This window comes from Aquarana catesbeiana, linkage group LG01, assembly GCF_042186555.1.
Source record: "Aquarana catesbeiana isolate 2022-GZ linkage group LG01, ASM4218655v1, whole genome shotgun sequence".
Classification (NCBI taxonomy): domain Eukaryota; kingdom Metazoa; phylum Chordata; class Amphibia; order Anura; family Ranidae; genus Aquarana; species Aquarana catesbeiana.
In genome coordinates this window covers 613,890,673-613,910,483 of record NC_133324.1, presented here as the reverse complement: position 1 = coordinate 613,910,483, position 19,811 = coordinate 613,890,673, and the positions used below count along the sequence as shown (strand labels likewise).

At 42.6% G+C, this 19,811-nt stretch overlaps 1 protein-coding gene across 8 annotated transcripts in view; it reads left to right on the top strand.

Moving 5' to 3' along the window:
- Positions 1-19,811, top strand: part of PTPN13 (protein tyrosine phosphatase non-receptor type 13) — a 457,782-nt gene that overhangs the window by 376,734 nt on the left and 61,237 nt on the right. For all 8 annotated transcript variants that reach the window (XM_073599969.1, XM_073599986.1, XM_073599976.1 and 5 more), the window contains 3 exons: positions 6,473-6,687; positions 6,798-6,896; positions 7,253-7,626. In XM_073599969.1, coding sequence (XP_073456070.1) covers positions 6,473-6,687; positions 6,798-6,896; positions 7,253-7,626 — 688 coding nt within the window. The remainder of the gene's footprint in view (positions 1-6,472; positions 6,688-6,797; positions 6,897-7,252; positions 7,627-19,811) is intronic.

Below are 19,811 nucleotides of genomic sequence, written 5' to 3'. Positions count from 1 at the left end.
TTCCTTCAAAATTGTCAGTATTTTTTTGTTGATAGCGCAAAAAATAAAAACCGCAGAGGTGATCAAATACCACCAAAAGAAAGCTCTATTTTTGGGGAAAAAAGGACAAAAATTTTGTTTGGGTACAGCGTCGCATGAATGCGCAATTGTAAGTTAAGGCAAAGCGGTGCCGTATTGCAAAAAATGGCCTGGTCATGAAGGGGGTGAAACCTTCCGGGGCTGAAGTGGTTAAAATACACCTATGATAAAAAATTATAGACCCATCATTTCTTTGTAAGTGGGCAAACTTACAAAATCTGCAGGGTATCAAATAATAATTTTCCCTACATACACACACAGGCTGAATCAGATGGACCTGTGTAATTTTTCAATCTTCTAAAATATGTAACTATATAAATTAAGAGGAGTTGCTGTTCAGTTGTTTAGTCATGTCTGACTCTTCGTAACCTCATGGACCATAGCACGCTAGGCTTTTCTGTCCTCCACTTCCTCCCGGAGCTTGCTTAACTTCATGTTCATTGTTTTAATGAATTTGAATTAAGAGTAGAGAAGTCTAAAAGGCAGCACTATATGCTCAATGTATATAATTTATCTTACTCTGAAATATTCCTGCAGCCCTATTTTCTATTGATTCAGTTAAAACATTTGGCCAATTGAATTGAAACTTGATTTCAGGCATCTCTATCCACCCTTGCTTTAAAGCAAGATTGGATCATGGGCCTAAATTTTGTATGCCCTAAGGCATAAAGGTCAGGTACTCTCCTGTGTCCATTGGCTGTTAATAATGCAACAAGGTTTTGCTGCCTGTTCTCACTTCTGCATTTGCAAGGATTATTTATCTGCATACAAGGGCACAAGTTAGTCTCCAATCTAGTGCTAATTATTTAACCACTTCAATACCAGGCACTTAGACACCTTCCCGCCCAGGCCAATTTTCACCTTTCAGTGCTGTCGCAATTTGAATGACAATTGCGCGGTCATTCTACACTGTACCCAAACAAATTTTTTATCATTTTGTTCCCACAAATAGAGCTTTCTTTTGGTGGTATTTGATCACCTCTGCGGTTTTTATTTTTTGCGCAACAAATAAAAAAGACCGAAAATTTCGAAAAAAAACAAGTTTTTCTTTGTTTCTGTTAAAATTTTTTGTAAATAAGTACGATTTCTTCAATGACGGGCACTGATACGGCTGCACTGATGGGCACTGATACGGCGGCACTGATGGGCACCGATGAGGTGGCACCAATGAGGTGGCACTGATGAGGTGGCACTAACGGGCACTGATGATGGGCACTGATAGGCGGCACTGATAGGTGGCACTGATGGGCACTCATAGGTGGCACTGATGGGCACTCATAGGTGGCACTAATGGGCACTCGTAGGTGGCATTGATTAGTACATATGGGTGGCACTGATGGGTACTTATGGGTGGCACTGATGGGTACGTATGGGTGGCACTGATGTGTGGCACTGATGGGCACTGATGGATGGGCACAGATGGGCACTGACAGGTGGCACCAATGGGCAATGACAGGTGGCACCAATGGGCAATGACAGGTGGCACTGATAAAACATTGCTGGGCAGATCTGGGCATTGCTGGGCAGATCAGTGACATAATGGTGCCAATCAGTGCCCATTTGTGGGCACTGATTGGCACAGATTGGGCACATGTGGATGGCCATGGGGTACATACCTGGCCATCCATGTTGCCCCTTCCCTGGTGGTCCTAGTGGCGATCCCTGGTGGTCCAGTGTGGTGATCTGAGGGGGGGCTGCGCTGATAAACAATTAGCGCAGACCCCCCTGCCAGGAGAGCCGCCGATCGGCTCACCTCTACTCGCGTCTGTCAGATGCGAGTGAGGAAGAGCCGATCAACGGCTCTTCCCATTGACAGCGTGATCAGCCGTGATTGGACACGGCTGATCACGTGGTAAAGAGCTTCCGCCGGAGGCTCTTTACCAAGATCGGTGTAGCGGTGTGTCAGGCTGACACACCGCTCCACCGATCGCCGCGATGCGCGCCCCCGGGGGCGCGCTGCAGGATGTTATCCTGCTGGACGTCATATGACGTCCAGTCAGGATAACAGAACCACTTCCCGGACGTCAATCCGCTATAGGGCGGGCGGGAAGTGGTTAAAGTAGAAATTTAGTCAGAAAATTAAGTCCTGCTAGATCAATTCAGGTCCCTTTTGCAGGTATAGCTATGTAAAACATATAAAACAAAAAGTTCCTATACTGTTTAAAATCAAGTAATACACTGTCTGACCCTGTTCTGCACATGCTCAGCTGCTCTCCATTTTTAGGCACTACTGAGTTTGTAGAGACCAATCAGCTGACAGCTTTAACCACTTCAGCCTCGGAAGATTGTACCCCCTTCCTGACCAGAGCACTTTTTACAATTTGACACTGCGTCGCTTTAACTGACAATTGCGCACTCATGCAATGCTGTACCCAAACAAAATTTGCGTCCTTTTTTTTTCCCCACAAATAAAGCTTTCTTTTGGTGGTATTTGATCACCTCTGTGGTTTTTATTTTTTGCGCTATAAACAAAAAAAAAATAGCGACAATTTTTTTTTTTTTTTACTTTTTGCTATAATAAATGCCATAACTATGGGAAAGATTAATAGCCTTTTTTTTTTCTTTTTTTTTTACTAGTAATAGCTGTGATCTGTGATTTTTAGAGGTATTGCGACGAACAGATCAGACACTTTTGACATATTTTTGGGACCATTGACATTTATACAGCAATCAGTGCTATAAATATACACTACTTACTGTGTAAATGTCACTGATAGGGAAGGGGTTAACACTAGGGGGCGATCAAGGGGTTAAATGTGTGTTCCCCAGATGTGTTCTAACTGTGAGGGGAGAGGACTGACTGGGGGAGGAGACATATATCGTTGTTCCTACTTAGTAGGAACAAACAATATGTCTCCTCTCCCCTGACAGAACAGGGATTTGTGTGTCTACACACACAAACCCCTGTGCTGGCTCACGTGCACGCGATTGTGCGTGGCCGGCGGCGATCGCTCCTGGCGGCCACGTGCATCCACCACGCAGCACGTGTGCGCCTCCGGATGCTCTTAAAGGGAACTCACGTACAGGGTTTCCCTCAGCTGTGCCGTTGTGCTGCAGTAAAAGTATGTAAGCCGGTTAAAGCAGAATTAAACCCTCCTATCCTCTACAGTCAATGAAGCTGCTGCTGTTTGAACTGCAACTGTAATGGTGCCGCACATGTGATCAGTTAGGACACCAGCCATTTGATGGTTTGACAGTTTGGTTGAGGAAACAATCAAATCAAACAGTTTTTTGAAACTGGTAAATCAATGGATTTAGTTCTGCTTTATGATTTACAGCTGGGGCTTTGGGCTTTAGCAAATTGGCAGCCTCCGGCGAAAAGAAACCGAAACAATGCAGGAGGCAATTTACAGCACACACTAATTTTGGCAGCATAATTATTAATGTAGATGTATGTTCCCTGCTAAAGAAATAACTTTTTAAGTTGTTATGGGTAAAGTTCCACTAAAGCTCCCTGAAACTTTTAATGCATTGAGTTGTCAATTCTATGCAACCATTATTCTCTCCCATATAACCTTTTTATAAAATTCAGTTATAAAATGAGACCACCCCAGTAGGTTGATAGCAAACTAAATAGGTTTTACCCTTAAAATTAGCAGCAAAATAACTATATTAAGATTTTGACTAGATGGTATTTATCCGCTTGCCGACCAGCCGCCGTAGTTTTACTGCAGCAGAATGGCACGGCTAGGCGAAACGACATTATGTTACGTCGCTTCACCTTTTGGCCACTAGGGCGAAGAGAGTGCCGGCAGGCGCGATGACCGCCGGGCTCCCATGATCGCTCGTGGCAGAGCGAGAACCGGGATCTGTGTGTGTAAACGCACAGATCCCGGTTCTTTCAAGGGAGAGGAGACAGATCGTGTGTTCATACCTCCTAGACAGTCCAATCCCCCCACAGTTAGAAACACACATAGGAAACGTTAACCCCTTGATCACCCCCTAGTGACATTTACACAGTAATCAGTGCATTTTTATAGCACTGATCGCTGTATAATTGTCAATCGTTTCAAAAATGTGTCAAAAGTGTCTGCCATAATGTCGCAGTCCCGATAAAAATCGCAGATCGCCGCAAGTACTAGTAAAAAAATAATAATAAAAATGCCATAAATCTATCCCCTATTTTGTAGACGCTATAACGTTTGCACAAACCAATCAATATACGCTTATTGCGATTTTTTTTTTTTTTTTTTTTTCTCTTTACCAAAAATATGTAGAAGAATCCATATCGGCCTAAACTGAGGGGAAAAAAAATGTTTTTGTTTTTTTTTTAAATGTGGGATATTTATTATAGCAAAAAGTAAAAGATATTGTGTTTTTTTTTTTTTCAAAATTGTCGCTCTTCTTTTGTTTATAGCGCAAAAAATAAAAACTGCAGAGGTCGATCAAATACCACCAAAAGAAAGCTCTATTTGTGGGAAAAAAAGGACGTTAATTTTGTTTGGGTACAGCATTGCAAGACCGTGCAATTGTCAGTTAAAGCGACATAGTGCCAAATCGCAAAAAATGACCTGGTCATTGAGCAGCCAAATCTTCCGGGGCTGAAGCGGTTAAAGTGATTGTAAGAGCAGAATTTTTTTATCTTATTGCATTCTATGCAGTAAGATAAAATGCCATCTGTGTACAGCAGTCCCCCTAATACTTACCTGAGCCCCATCTAGTTCCAGCGATGTTGTTGGATTGTCTCGGCTGCCCGTGACTCACCTCCTCATTGGCTGAGACAGCAGTGTGGCGCCATTGGCTCCTGCTACTGTCAAAGTCAGCCAATGAGGAAAGAAAGGGGGCCGGGCCGCAGCTCAGTGTCTGAATGGACACAGGGAGCTGCGGCTTGGCACGGGTGCCCCCATAGCAAGCTGTTTGCTGTCTGGGCGCTTGTTGGAATGGGAGGGGCCAGGAGCACCGAAAAGGGAACCGAGAAGAGGAGGATTCAGGCTGCTCTGTGAAAAATCCCTGCACAAGGCAGGTAAGTATAACATGTTTGTTATTTTTAACTAAAAAAAAAAAATGAGACTTTACAATCACTTTAACTCTGGTCTAATTCAAGCCCTGACTAAATGTTTGACCGTTCTGAGATTGGGAAAAAGCACTTTCTGGTAGTGTAGAATATTCCCATCCTACCTCCCACAAATTCCAATTAATCAGTGATGCAGCCAGGAGAAATGAGGTAGGGAGTCATCTACACTACCTGGAAGCACCAAAGGTTTGTCTAATCATTATGGCCCAGAATTTAGGCAGAACCGTAAGACTGGAAGGTTGTTTTTTTTGGGGTATTTTTTTTTAAGTGACAGCCATATTAAGATAAATTGTAAGGTCATTTTAAGAAAACTCTTTAGAACAGCCGCTGCATTTCTCGAGTTGCCTGAATTGCACTCTAAATAGCCTGAACAGTACATTTTGATGAGGCCCTTCTGTTCATCTTCATTTGAAACTTGAGGCTTTGAAGCTGGTAATGTAAGCAAGTAGCTGCTTTACATTTCTTGGTTGCCCTCTAGTGGTTTTAAAGGACACTTGCAAATTACAAGTTCTCAAAGAATCCAAATAATATTGGCACAAATGTGCAGTCCAGCAAATTATACACTTCATATAGGGTGACTAATGCCCTGTACACACGGTCGGATTTTCCGACGGAAAATGTGTGATAGGACCTTGTTGTCGGAAATTCCGACTGTGTGTAGGCTCCATCACACATTTTCCATCGGATTTTTCGACACACAAAGTTTGAGAGCAGGCTATAAAATTTTCCAACAACAAAATCCGTTGTCAGAAATTCCGATCGTGTGTACACAAATCCGACACACAAAGTGCCACGCATGCTCAGAATAAAGAGATGAAAGCTTTTGGCTACTGCCCCGTTTATAGTCCCGATGTATGTGTTTTACATCACCGCGTTCAGAATGATCGGATTTTCCGACAACTTTGTGTGACCGTGTGTATGCAAGACAAGTTTGAGCCAACATCCGTCGGAAAAAATCCTAGGATCAATGTCCGACCGTGTGTACGGGGCATTACAGTGATAATATTTTGAGAACATAAGTGGCTCTTTGGAATAATGTTTTTAACACTCTTTTTAAAGCAATATATTGTCTATAGATGTACTTTGGGGATCTAATCTGTCCTGAAACTACTGCAATTAACTGCTAATGTTATATGCAGCTTTCCCTAATTTTGTGTCCCGTTGCATCAATCTCCTTTGTCAACTTTCTATTTTTTTTTACCATCCAGACAGTAATTAGGCCAAACCTGGTCTAAATCGTAAACATTCTGATCAAAAGTTACCATAATATACAGTGCTATCAGAGGATGTTTATCCTTTTCCGTTTTTTTATCATTTATTTTCAATGTATTCATTGGAACATCTGCTAGGCTTTTAAACAGTTTTTTTTTGCTCTTCCAGACAATGTGTATGAAGTGAAACTAGTGAAGAGCAGTTCTGGCCTGGGATTTAGCTTTTCTCGAGAGGAAAATCCCCTTTCAGGTCAGGGTGATTCAAGCATAGTTCGAGTTAAGAAACTGTTTCCAGGTCAGCCAGCTTCAGATTGCGGCAAAATAAATGTTGGAGATGTCATCCTAAAGGTGAATGGAGCCTCGTTGAAAGGCCTTACTCAGCAGGTAAGCTGTTTTATTGGATTTACTTTGGATAGACAAGTTCAGATAAGTGTTCTGCCATTTCTAATAAAATGACGGCATTTTAAATTAGTTTTCTCTTTTTCCACTCCCAGGAAGTTGTTTCAGCTCTGAGGGGGACCTATCCAGAAGTCACTCTTCTGATGTGCAGACCACCAGCTGGTACATTGCCAGAAATTAGCACTGTGATGCTGGTGAGAAGAAAGTCCATGTCTGAGACTTTTATGGGTGATATGTACTGTATACTTCTGCCAAGACAGTCATACTTGTTCAGCAGTTAAAATCATTAGGATGTTCATATCCATGTCATAGCATGACACTGACATTGTACTAATTAGGCCATTAATCAGTAGACACTATTAGATTATGCACTATAAAAATATGCACATTTTCCCAGGAACTAAATAATTGGAACATCTGGTAGCATTAAGGCACATTTGATTTGTTTTCTACTATTGGCAGAGACAGTGTGAGCAAGTTCACTTTTTTTTTTTGTGCATGTTAGCTTATATGATTCATACTAAAATCATGTTTATTTCCATTCATTCAGACACCACTAAATACCCCGCAAAAGTTTCTACCAGATGAGAACCAAGGTGGCTTTCGTAGCACCGACCATTCACTTGCACATGAACAAGATGATAGTTCAGATGAGGATGAAGAGGTAGCAGATACAAATATAAGGAGACTTAAGAACCCCTCTAGGAGGGATAGCTATAGTGATAGTAGTGGTACAGGAGAAGAAGACTTTATACCAATACAAGATGAGACACAAATGTGGAATGCCACAGTGTACCAAACTCCATGTGCTTCAAGGGTATCACCCCATGGTCGGATGGATAGCCCCGACATCCAAGAGGAAACGGTCCGCTCCAGCTTTTACACGCCAGAACAGACACCTTACAAACCACAATTTGAAGACAGGTAAGCAGTCCTATGATTCATTTTTGGTATCTGAATGACATTGGCAGGCAAACATTTTAACACTATTTTATCTTCTTTACTGAATGTACACGACTGTGTATAGATCAGAAAAGTCAGAAAACATTGCTGTGCATTTGCATATTAGGAATAAGGTGACTCAAAAAGTAATGAAAGCATTGGATATGTAAGTAATGAAAGCATGAATGCCAGGTAACTAGCATTATTTTCAGAAGAAGCCATCAGTGGCTGAGCGAATACTTACTCATACCAGGTTTGCTTGAAGGTATATGTCATATTCTATTGCATTCTCGTTTTGCCCCTTGCATATTGGAAGGATAACCAGCATAAAGAGTAGAAGACTGATTTAAATAAAAAATATGACAAAGAAGACTTAACACTGTTGAATCTTATTGTAGGCAAGAATGGGAAAAAGTTCTCTCCCAAAACCCTAGCAACTGGTCTCAGTTCCCAGAGTGTTGGTAAAAAAGGAGGGTCTTCTTCACCATGGTAAACATGGTCCTGTCCCAACTTTTTTGAGATGTATTGCTGTCATCAATTTCAAAGTTATCTTATTTTCTTCTTAAAATAGTACATTTTTTAAACATTAGGTATATTTGCTATTGTGATTAAAATTTGGGTTTATGAGATTTGCAAATCATTGCATTCTGTTTTATGTAGATTTTACACAGCGTCCCAGCTTCTTTGTAATTGGGGTTATAGTAGTTACTCGCAGAAGAATATTAATTTCGATGTAACATATAGAAAAGGCACTGAAAACATGGTAATTAAAGGGGCAGCTGTGCTTGCTGCCTTTGTCAAATTTTTTTTCTTGCTGCAGGATTAACCCTGAGTGGTGGTGGTTCTTCCTGCAGGGTGAACTAGTGCTTGGACAAGAGTGTAACGCATACTGGCTTCTGACCTACAGCTATAAAATGGCAAATCAGTAGCCCACAGTATGCAGTGCACTTAGTTTCCCATTGGCTGAGAGCGCTGATTGGGAGCTGGTCGGCAGACCTTTTTCGAACATTTGGCCCGTATGTACTAGGCTTTATGGCATAGGACAGAGGCACAGGCTGTTTAGTCATTACAATAGGGTTATATGCAGCTACCTTAAGGTGATTGTACATTGTCTGGAAGACATACCCATATATAATTCCTCCTAGTCACAGCTTGTGTCCTTGGCTAATTGACCTCTTCCCTCTACCGAGAGAAATGTAACTTCCTTGAAGGTTTTTTCTCTGTTTCTCGCTGAATAAGGTTATTCTACGATTCTTCTGTCAAGATTTCTGCACTATAGCCACTGTGGCTTCTAATGCAGCTTCCGTATGGGTTAACTTCTCAGCAAAGCCTTCTGGGACTGTACCCGGACTTCGCCAGATGGATGTTACAGGGCTGGCTTGTAATATTACTGCCATGCACTGGATCCTGCTGTAGGCACCCCCCTTGGCACGTAGTGCAATGCAGAGTTAATTGCAAGGTACCTTACAAGTCAAGAGCCATTGTGTGCCAAAGCCCTGTCCCTGAAGATCCCAGCAGTATTATGTAAATCATGGAGGGGGAAACCAGGATGAGGTATATCCCTTGTTACTCCTGCCGACTAGATCTCCTATTGTGAGTGCAGGGTGGAAGCCTTTTAAAGAATTAATCTCAGGGCGTCCCTTATTCTCTAGTTCCCCTTCATACTGTGTGCAAGCCATGGACCACTCTTTCAGTCACAGCAGGGAGCTAGGAGTGCCAGTGCTCATTACATTTCGGCCCCGTTTTTGCCAACTAGCAGACCTGTATTGGCACTACTGCACCTTCATTCGTCCCCATAGTGCACCTGCATGAACCAGGCGCTTACTATATGGCCTGAGCTTGTAGGGCTTTAGTAAACTTCTCTCTGATGGTTTCCCCTACGCTGACTTCTTGCCTTGCCCTGACCATTATGTTGGCCTGTCTACCACAACAGCTTTCTTTTCTATATCCAGATAGGAATTTTCTGCCACAATGTCAGTTTTATAGACAGAATGTCTGGTTTTATCAAGGACATAGGTAACAGAGGTCTCAACCATGCCCCTTTTGGCTTCCCTTTCTGAACGGGTCTTTTGAGTTTGCCTTTGTGCCAGACATGCTTCCTTAAAGTGGTGTTCCGGCCGAAATTATACTTTTTAAATAAAAATACCCCTATAGTACACAAGCTTAATGTATTCTAGTAAAGTTAGTCTGTAAACTAAAGTCTGTTTTGTTAATTTATAGCAGTAGTTTGTTATTTTATAAACTTACAGCAGGTCGTGGCCATCTAAAGTGTGGGCATCTGAAGCCAGACTGTATTTCGTCCTGCATCTCATCCTTGCAGATCTCGCATATGCTCAGTGCAGCACAAGCAGTGTAATAGGTTTCAGGTCAGGTTTCCATAGCAACGGCAGTGTCAGAGGAAGTTGCCGCCCCTTCCCAGAAGGCATTGCAAACAGTAAATGATGCGATGGGCCAGGGAGGAGGAAGTGAAAAATGAATGCAGCAGATATACAGTAGGTGCTGAGAAAAAAATATATATATATCCAATTCGTTTACAGTGCACAGTTTAGTGACGGATGCTGAAGAGTTGTAAAAGTGGGTGGAACTCCACTTTAAGAGGAGGTGGCAGTTGAGGATGATACTTCTCCTTCTAAGGAATCTGATCAGAATGACACCTGTAACAGAAATTTCATTCAAGTTGAAGGATACCATAGCTACTGTTATGCTGTATGCTCTTGCTTAGCATTGGAGCAGCCTGAGTTTGTGCACACCAAGCTATCCAATATGAGGTATTTTTAAATTACTTTAGTCCACTCACTGGTAGAGCTTGTCCTGTATGGGGACTGGTCTCATCTGGAGAAGATTTTTATTTTTCCACAATAGAAGCATTTCCTGCATAAGGGAATGGTTCCTCTGGTAAGTATTGCCATTTCTTGTCTTAACAAGACCCTCACTTTCCCTTTTAAAGTGATAGTAAAGTCTCTTGTGTTTTTTTTTTTTTTTTTGTTAAAAATAACAAACATGTTATACTTGCCTGCTCTGTGCAGTGGTTTTGCACAGAGGAGCCCAGATTCTTCTCTTCTCGGGTCCCTCTTCGGTGCTCATGGCCCCTCCCTGCTGTTGAGTGCCCCAACAGCAAGCAGCTTGCTATGGGAGCATCCGAGGGGCAGCTCCCTGTGTCCATTCAGACACGGAGCTGCGGCCTGGGCCCACCCCTTTTTTTCCCCTCATTGGCTTACTGACTTTGACAACAGAGGGATCCCGTGGCGCTGCGCTGCTGTCTCAGCCAATGAGGAGGGAGAGTCCCGGACAGCCAAGTCTCTCGTGCAACATCGCTGGATCTAGATGGGCTCAGATAAGTATTAGGGGGGGCGTCTGCGCACAGAAGGCTTTTTATCTTCATGCATAAAATTCATGAAGATAAAAAACCTTTGGCCTTTACAACCACTTTAAGGATAGTCCGGTGTTTCAAAGACCCAGTAGACCAGACATTAGAAGTCATCTTTTTCTTGACTGACTGGAATAAGCACATGGCCCAAAATCCTAGTTCTATCCTCATGGATGCCTCTGTTCAGTCAGTTAAACCTTTTTACCTATAGCCTTACAGTATTGTGTGAATGGCTTGGCAGATGCACATTGTCAGATCTCTAAGGATGAGCCTTCTGTCTATCCACATGCACAGGAATGCCTTGAGCAGTAGCTCTTTGAAGGTTAACAGCAACAAACGTCTACCCCTCTGCTCTCATATCCGGGTCCAGGGAAGCCCTCATTTAAAGTTTGTGTGTGCGTCAAACAGTTGCCTCATTTGAGGCTGTGCCCTTCGCCCAGTTTCACTCTAGACCATTGGCAACGTTCTGGCTGTGTGGAAGAAACAGTCCTTAGACTACTCCATACTTCTGACCCCCATCGCAAGATTCTCCATTGCGTGGTGGATTTCTTTCCCAGAGCTGAGGTTAGGGAAACTCTTTCCTCCACAGACGTGAATGGTTCTGATGATAAACAAAACCAGAGAAATTCCTTGCTCAACTTACCGACCAGCCTGCTAACCAACCAAATTAACTTGTCTAACAGTATGCGTTAAAAACAGGGTTTTAGTTTACTCACATTTTCAAATACATGCGTAAGTTACAGAGCCCCGTCAAGGCACCCCAGTATTTTCTGTAGTCCTAACTCTAAATTTTGAGAGCCTCCACAGTGGAAGCACATGCATTATAATGGATAGGCAGAGAGCTGGTGAGCCTGGAGGGAGCCCACCCCTCCTTAACCACTTCCCATCCGTACCAATTCTGGCACTTCGCTCCTACATGTAAAAATCATCATTTTTTTTATAGAAAATTATTTAGAACCCCCAAACATTATATACAGTGCGAGCATAATTTGTTCCAGAAGCATGCTTGTAATCCAAAGCACATGTATATCAAAGCGAGTTTCCCCATAAGAAATAATGGAAACTCAGATGATTCGTTCCACAACCACTGCTGATGTATGCAATACTGTATGTGGCCAGAGGTGCGGGGGCGCTGGTGATGCTCGGAGTCGCTCGGGAACTGTTGACACTTTCGGGTCCCCAGACGCACGTTACGCCCACCCCACCCAGCTGGGAGTGTCTCCGAGCGTTTTTGAGTTCTCCAGTGCCCCCGGACCACTGGCCACATACAGTAATGCATACAACAGTTGCTTGAGTCCTGCTCGTCTTGTGGGACAGCGCTCGTAAGTCAAGTCAGGTATCACTGTGTGTTTTTTTTTTTTTAGCAGAGACCCTAGGGAATATAATGGCGGTCATTGCAACTTTTTATGTCACACGGTATTTGCGCAGCGATTTTTCAAACGCTTTTTAAAAATAAAAAAAAGTTTAATGAATTAAAAAAAAAAACAGTAAAGTTAGCACAATTTTTTGTATAATGTGAACGATGATGTTATGCCGAGTAAATAGATACCTAACATGTCACGCTTTCAAATTGCACACACTCGTGGAAGGGCGCCAAACTTTGGTACTCCATAGGTGACGCTTTAAAAGTTTTTACAGGTTACCTGTTTAGAGTTACAGAGGAGGTCTTGGGCTAGAATTGTTGCTCTAACACACGCAGCGATACCTCACATGTGTGATATGAACGCCATTTACATACGTGGGCGCGACTTACGTTTGTATTCGCTTCTGGGGCGCTTTAAATTCTTTTTTTTTATTCTTTATTTTACTTTTATTTTTACACTTTCTCTTTTATATTTTTTTTGATCACTTTTATTCCTTTTACAAGAAAGCTACACATCTCTTGTAATAGGAATAGTGCGTGACAGGTCCTCTTTATGGAGAGGTCTTCTTATAGACCCCACATTTATCCTTCAGACTGGAAAGGCTGAGATCCAAAAATAAACTGTCTCGGCCTCTCCAGCTGTGTCCCCGACATTGTTTACTTCTGCCAGCCTGGACGTGACGTCATAACGTCGCGCCCCGGCTTCTGAGGGTCATAGAGGTGACTGGGGCCCATCTGGTCACCAGAAATCTCTGCTCAACTTCTGGCGGCAACTCATTCATTCTCCAGCTCGCCAATCGCACGGGCGAGCCGGTAAAAGCACCCGAGGGGAGGGCGTCCCCTCCCAATGCCTGTAAATGATCAAGCTGCTGAACTGCTGCTATTATTCTTACGATGCACAGAATCGCCGGCTGAAAAAGATTATATCTGAATGATGCCTGTAGCTGCAGGGATCATTCAGATATCCCCACTCAGTCCATGACGTCATATGACGAAGCTTGGGCGGGAAGTGGTTAAAGGCACAGGGAAACCCAGCATATAGTACCATGGCAGCAAATTTTGTTTGTATAGTTATCATGATAGTTGCCAGGCTTTTGGACTGGGGAATGAGTCCTAGACACCCGGTCACTACAGGGGACTTGAGCTTTGAAAAAGGCTCACCTTCTCATTACCATTCTAGAACTAAGGGTGATTTGGGTATCCTTTCAGGGCTGCGCTCCGCTATTGTGAATACACCCAATCAGAATATAGTGAGACAATTCCAGGGCCACGGCCTTCAGCCAGCATCTATGGGGTGCCAAAAGTCGCACCGCTGAAAAGGAAACCAGATTTGATCTTCTCTTGGACAGAACTGCATGTTTTGGCCCCGTCTTCCGTCCACATCCCAGGCATTGAAAAGTGGCAGCTGGATGTTCTCAATCATCAGTATCTGGATCCATAGGAATAAGCTTTCCATCTGGAGATTTTTCAAGCTGTTTGACACAAGTGGGGGACCACAGACATGGATCTCCTGGAATCCACATTCAACAACAAACTGGACAGGTTTGTCGTCCGGTCCAGGGATCCTTAGGCCTTCACAGTGCACACTCTGGTGACACAGTGGGATTAGTTTAACTTAGTCTTTCTGACCCTCCAGATTTTGTCTGCTCCACAGGATTAGGATGGCTATCACTGCACTGAATTGGCCCAGGGGAACTTGGGACTCAGGCATACTCAGACTCATGGCTGGGCACTCCATAGTCCCTTTTGAAGTGTCTGAAATGTCCCAAGGGCCAGTGTTCCATCCTGCTTCCTGGCCTTTAGCTTTAACTGCATGGCTGTTGAAGCCACAGTGCTGAGAGACGAGGACCTTTCAGATTTGGTCATGCCCTACCCTCTTGAAGACAGACTAGGAAGTCAACATCTTGTAAATTCTACCTTCGCACCTGAAATGCCTATTTTGTTTAGTGAATTGAGGAACTTTTATCCTAGAAAGTACTTTGTGGGATTTATTCTGTCTTTTCTCCAGTCAAATTTGGATTTGAGCACCATCAAAGAACAAATCTTGGCCTTTACCGTTCTGTTTCAGAGACATTAGGCCTCTCCCTCCTTAGTATTTTTGTTCAGGATGTAGTTCACATTCTCCTGTGTCACATTGGGACCTCAAACTGGTTCTCTTGGCAGAAGCTGCATTTTAAATCTATTTGTGGTATTCCCATGTCAAACTTGATTCCTAAGGTGGCCTTTCTTGGTGCAATCACCTCTGTACAGAGTGTCTCCAAGTTAGTGGTCTTACGCTGTAAGGAAGCTTTCGAAGTGTTGCACAAAGGCAAAGTTGTCTTAAGGCCTAAGGCCTCCTTCCTCCCAAAGGTGGTCTCTGCCTTCCACCTTAACCAGGACATTGTCCATCCTTCCTTATGTCCTGCTCCAAGGACACTTTGCATGCTGTGAGATTTTACCTCTCTACTACTGCCTCTTTTAAGCGATTGGCTTCCTGAGGGTTCCTGTGGGGCTTTCCCTCCTTTTGTTCCACCATTGCTAGGTTGTTTAGAAAAGTTATCCTTTGAGCCTATAGTCTAAAGCAGGGGTCTCCAAACTTTCTAAGCAAAGGGCCAGTTTACTGTTCTTCAGGCTTTAAGGGGCACAGACTGTGCCTAGTGTAAGTAGAAAATGCATCAGTGGGCATAAACAATGCTCAGTAATTGGTTTTATTGGGAGAAAGAAGGCCCCATTGTTGGTATCAATTAGAAGAATAGTGTCATCAGTGGTGTCAATGGTAGGAATGGTGTCCCATCATTGATATCAGTTGGATTAAAGCCCCAAGTGCCAGATAAAGGCAAGCTAAAGGCCACATCCAGACCACCCGGACCACAGTTTGGGACTGCTGGCCTCAAGGATAGGGTTCCTCCTTTCCATGTTAAAGCACGCCCTACCTGATCTGTTGGTGCTTCTTGGGCTATTCAGCATAAGCCATCTGTTTCTCAGATTTTCAAGGCTGTCACCTGGGTTTCTGTTTTGGGTGTTGGGTGTTACAAGCTGCTGTCTGGGTCTGTCAAGCTTTCTTGACCTGTTTGTTATGTGGACCTGTTGACATTATTTGCTATGTTTCTTACCCCCTAGCTAGACTGCTTTTGGATGTCACAGTCATAATGATTAAAGTGCCTGTGTACTGTACTGTACGAGTAATAAAATAGAATTTTTGACTTACCAGTAAAATCAATTTCTTGGAGTACAGTACGGGACACAAGTCCCTCCCCTCTGTTCTAATGCTTTCCATATTGCTTAATATAAAACTGAGGCTAATGGGAGTGATTATATAGAGGGCTGCCCATATACCTTTTTTTTTTTTTCCATTGTCCAGTCACCTGAAGGTAACTGCATATAGCCCAGTCATCAGAATTAAAGGGGTTGTAAAGGTTCGTCGTTTAAAAAAATAAAAAAAAATAACAAACATGTTATACTTACCTTCTCTGTTCAAGGGTTTTGCACAGAGTGGCCCCGATCCTCCTCTTCTGGGGTCCCTCAGTGGCACTCCTGGCTCCTCCCCGCATCGAGTGCCCTCTCGGAGACCCCCTTTCCAAGGGGGCACTCGTGCGGGTGGGCTCCCAAGTCCTGCTGCTGCATCCATTGACAGACAAAAGGACTCGGACTCGGCCCCGCCCCCCGGCTCCTGTGTCACTTTATTTGACAGTAGCGGAGCCAATGGCTCCTGCTGCTATCTATCTGTCCAATGAGGACCCGAGACAGTGGCTGGAGCTGCTGGGCTCATTCTTGTAGCTGGAAAGACTGGGTTCAGGTAAGTAAAAGAGGGGCTCTGGGGGGCTGCTGCACAAGGTTTTACAACCCCCTTAAAGAGCCTGTGTCGTACTCCAAGAAACAGATTCTACTGATAAGTCAAGAATCCTGTTTTTACTGTTTGTTATATTAAAACCTATTTTTCTGATTTACTTATGAACACAGGCCACAGTCTAGGTGCAGAGCTGGTGATGGAAGTATTTTATTGAGGATATGTCGCCTCTTTGGAGTATTAATCTTGTTTATCCATTTGGATTTGGATTCAATGATAAATATCTTAATTTAGTCTTCACATTACTCTTACGTTGACCCAGAACTGTCAACTTTTTGTATTTAAAGATATCATTTGAATGGATGGGTGGAAAACTGAGCAGTACAATGAAAGTAGCATTTTGTTTCTTTTTATTTCATATGAGCAAGGACTAACTATGATTAGTTAATGTTAGATCAATCATTGATAGATTATTAGATGGAAATTTTACAGAAATAAGTTATTAACTTTAAAAACAGACACAATTGTTTTCTCTGGTATTATGTGAAAAAAATAAAAAAATATGTTGATAAAGCCGTCCCCAAACATTGCTACAATCCTGGGTTCAATGGCAAAACGATAGGATCGAAAAAAGCCACTCTTATTCTAGATGTATATTCTTTGAAAATTCTGTACATATTTTAATAGGACCCGGGCTGTATTTTTATAATTTTGTCACCTTTAATTCCTTTCACAGCATTCTCTCAACTGACAAATGAAGAGGCAGTAATATAAGTCAGTTAGGCCCTACTGAACTGAACAGTCCTGTCAGGCTAACTTGATTAGCTTGCTGATAAAAGGAAAGAGCCCTAGAGCAGGGATCCTCAAACTATGGCCCTCCAGATGTTGTGGAACTACACATCCCATGAGGCATTGTAAAACTCTGACATTCACAGAAATGACTAGGCATGCTGGGAATTGTAGTTCCTGAACAACTGGAGGGCCATAGTTTGAAGACCCCTGCCCTAGAGTGATCACATTAATTTTCTGTTGCTTTTTCACTATCCAGTCACAGGCTAGGACAAGATTCTGACCAAGCTGTATAGGCTTTAACTGCAGTGTAGAAAAGTGTGGTAAGGGACATGGCTATTCTGCTTGACAGGTGTTAATAAATCTTAGAAATAATTCACATATGTATTTGAACTGTGTGTTTAGTTTCATCTAGTATGTTGTGAAGATGGTCATGAAATGAAAATGTTATTAGATAGTAAAATTGTGTTACTGAGAAACTTTTTCTGCAGTAATATGTGATACAAAAAATTTGAAAATAAAAAGTGTAGCCTTATAGGAACCCAGACCCATTGTGAAATAAATATGGCTTTTTATGGTGTCGGTCACCCAAAATGTCTGGCTGGGTTGGAACAATTTACTGCTTATGCAAGGAAAGAAGGGGATTATTCTTGTGATAATTTTGATAGTTTAAGTATTTTGTAACAAGAATGCAGTTTATCATTGAATCTTAGATTCGTGAGCTGTACCTGACGGGATAGAACACAGGTCACCTTTCACCAAGTTGAATTTAGCTTCTACTTGGAGGCTTTGCACCCCCCCCTTCCCCAGTTTTTTATTTTTTATTTTTAACAGGCATTGTGCAGATTAGAGGTTTTACAGAGTTATATGGGCTATGAATATTATGCAGGTATCACAAAAATGCAAATACTCATAACTACAATGATTATTGTTGCTAAGCAATATGGCTCAGGATTACCTTTCTTAGCAAAATTCAGAGTAGGTCTGGACATTAGCTTGTCACAAGCAGTGTTCCCAAGATGTTAATTTCTCTTAAAATGCAACAATACGGCCTTTATCAGAGTGGGCACAAAAGCTAGAGCTGATCTGAATTTATATCTACAGCATAACTGCTCAATATGCAACACAAGTAACCCGGGGTTATTGAGTTTTCTGTCAAATATAAATCTGAGCCCTATAATATATGGGTGATTTTAATTGCTGTGTTATAAGGTTTAATCGCATAGTAGCAAGAATCTCTTAAACGCATATAAAAGCAAATCAAATGCCCATAAACACACATAAACTCTTGTGCAATATGAGCCACACGTTTTTATGCAGCTTTTTTGCCAGAGGTCCTGGTATTTTTTTAGCCTCCTAGTGTGCATGGAATCTGAATCAACACTGGGGTGTTAACTTTTTTACGTGACTTTTTATATTTGACCTTTGAAAGTATTATTAAACCCTCAGTGGTTTTTAGCTTTACACTAAGCACAACAAAATTAACCTTCCCCTGTAAACTATTTGTTATTTAATTCTTACCCCAGCACTTGCAGTTTAGAACTTTTAATCTCCTGCTCTTTCAGTGCTGCTTCCCTAAACTTCTGGTCTACACAGTGGACAGTGCAGTCTCCAACCAGTCTGTTGATTTGGAGAAGAAAAAAATGGCAAGAAAGAGGAGCAGTGGGGTGCTTTGCCATCCTAGGCAATGGGGTTGTGTGCTTTCATTGATGTCCACAGTGAAACCACACCCTGCATGCAAGTGTGACTCCATTGGATGCTACATGAGAAAGTAGCCACCCTGAATCAGGAAACCTGGTGCAACTTAAACGGGAACATAGGCAAGGATTAAAAGATAAAGAAGCTGCACACTCAGTGATTGCAAAAGCTTAAAAAACTCAGGGTTTAATATCACATTAAAGTGATTGTAAAGTTATGTTTAAAAAAAAAAAAACATGTTATACTTGCCACCTCTGTGCAGTTGGATTTGCACAGAGCAGCTCGGATCCTCCTCTTCTCGGGTCCCTTTTCGCTGCTCTTGGCCCCTCCCTCCTGTCGAGTGCCCCCACAGCAAGGAGCTTGCTATGGGGTCACCTGAGCCGAGTCACAGCTCCGTGTGTCCATTCAGACACGGAGCCCGACCTGGCCCCACCCCCTCTCTCCCCTGATTGGCTAACTGACTTTGGTGGACAGCCGCGGGAGCCAATGGCGCCGCTGCTGTGTCTCAGCCAATCCGGAGGAGAGTCCAGGATGGCTAAGACACTCGTAGACATCGCTAGAGAGAGTAGGTGATTACAGTGATCAAGACACAGACTCAAACAATAGGCACCATCATCCCTTAAATGAAAGATAAACCATATTGGGAAATATGGGACTTTAAGGGTGCTTGTTAGTATAAATGGATATCACACAAAATTTTATTTAAAAAAATATATTTTTATTACAGAAAAAAATAACCTTAAAAGAGTCACTTCCTTCATACAGTTTTCCACGCATACATTCTACATGTTTCGACTTACGGCTTCTTCAGAAAAATGCGTGGACTTTATTTCTAGTAAATGAATACAGAGATAAATCAGCAAAAGAACAAAATACTTATACAAAACAAAAAAGAAGAAATTCAACAAGAACATGTTTAAGTACACATATTAATACATACATAGATGCATCCGTGTAGATAGCAGGAGTTTCCCAACCAGAGGTTCTAGCCCCAATGTTTTGGGGACTCGGAGCCGGATCTACAGTGGGTAACTGATATCGGAGCGAATTTCTGGGCACAAATGGTCCTGCCCGCAGGAATCTCCCAACTAAGCTGGATCACCCACAGAGAGAGGCATAAATAACTTGTACAGTGGAACCTTGGTTTACGAGTAACGCGGTTAACGAGCGTTTTGAAAGACAAG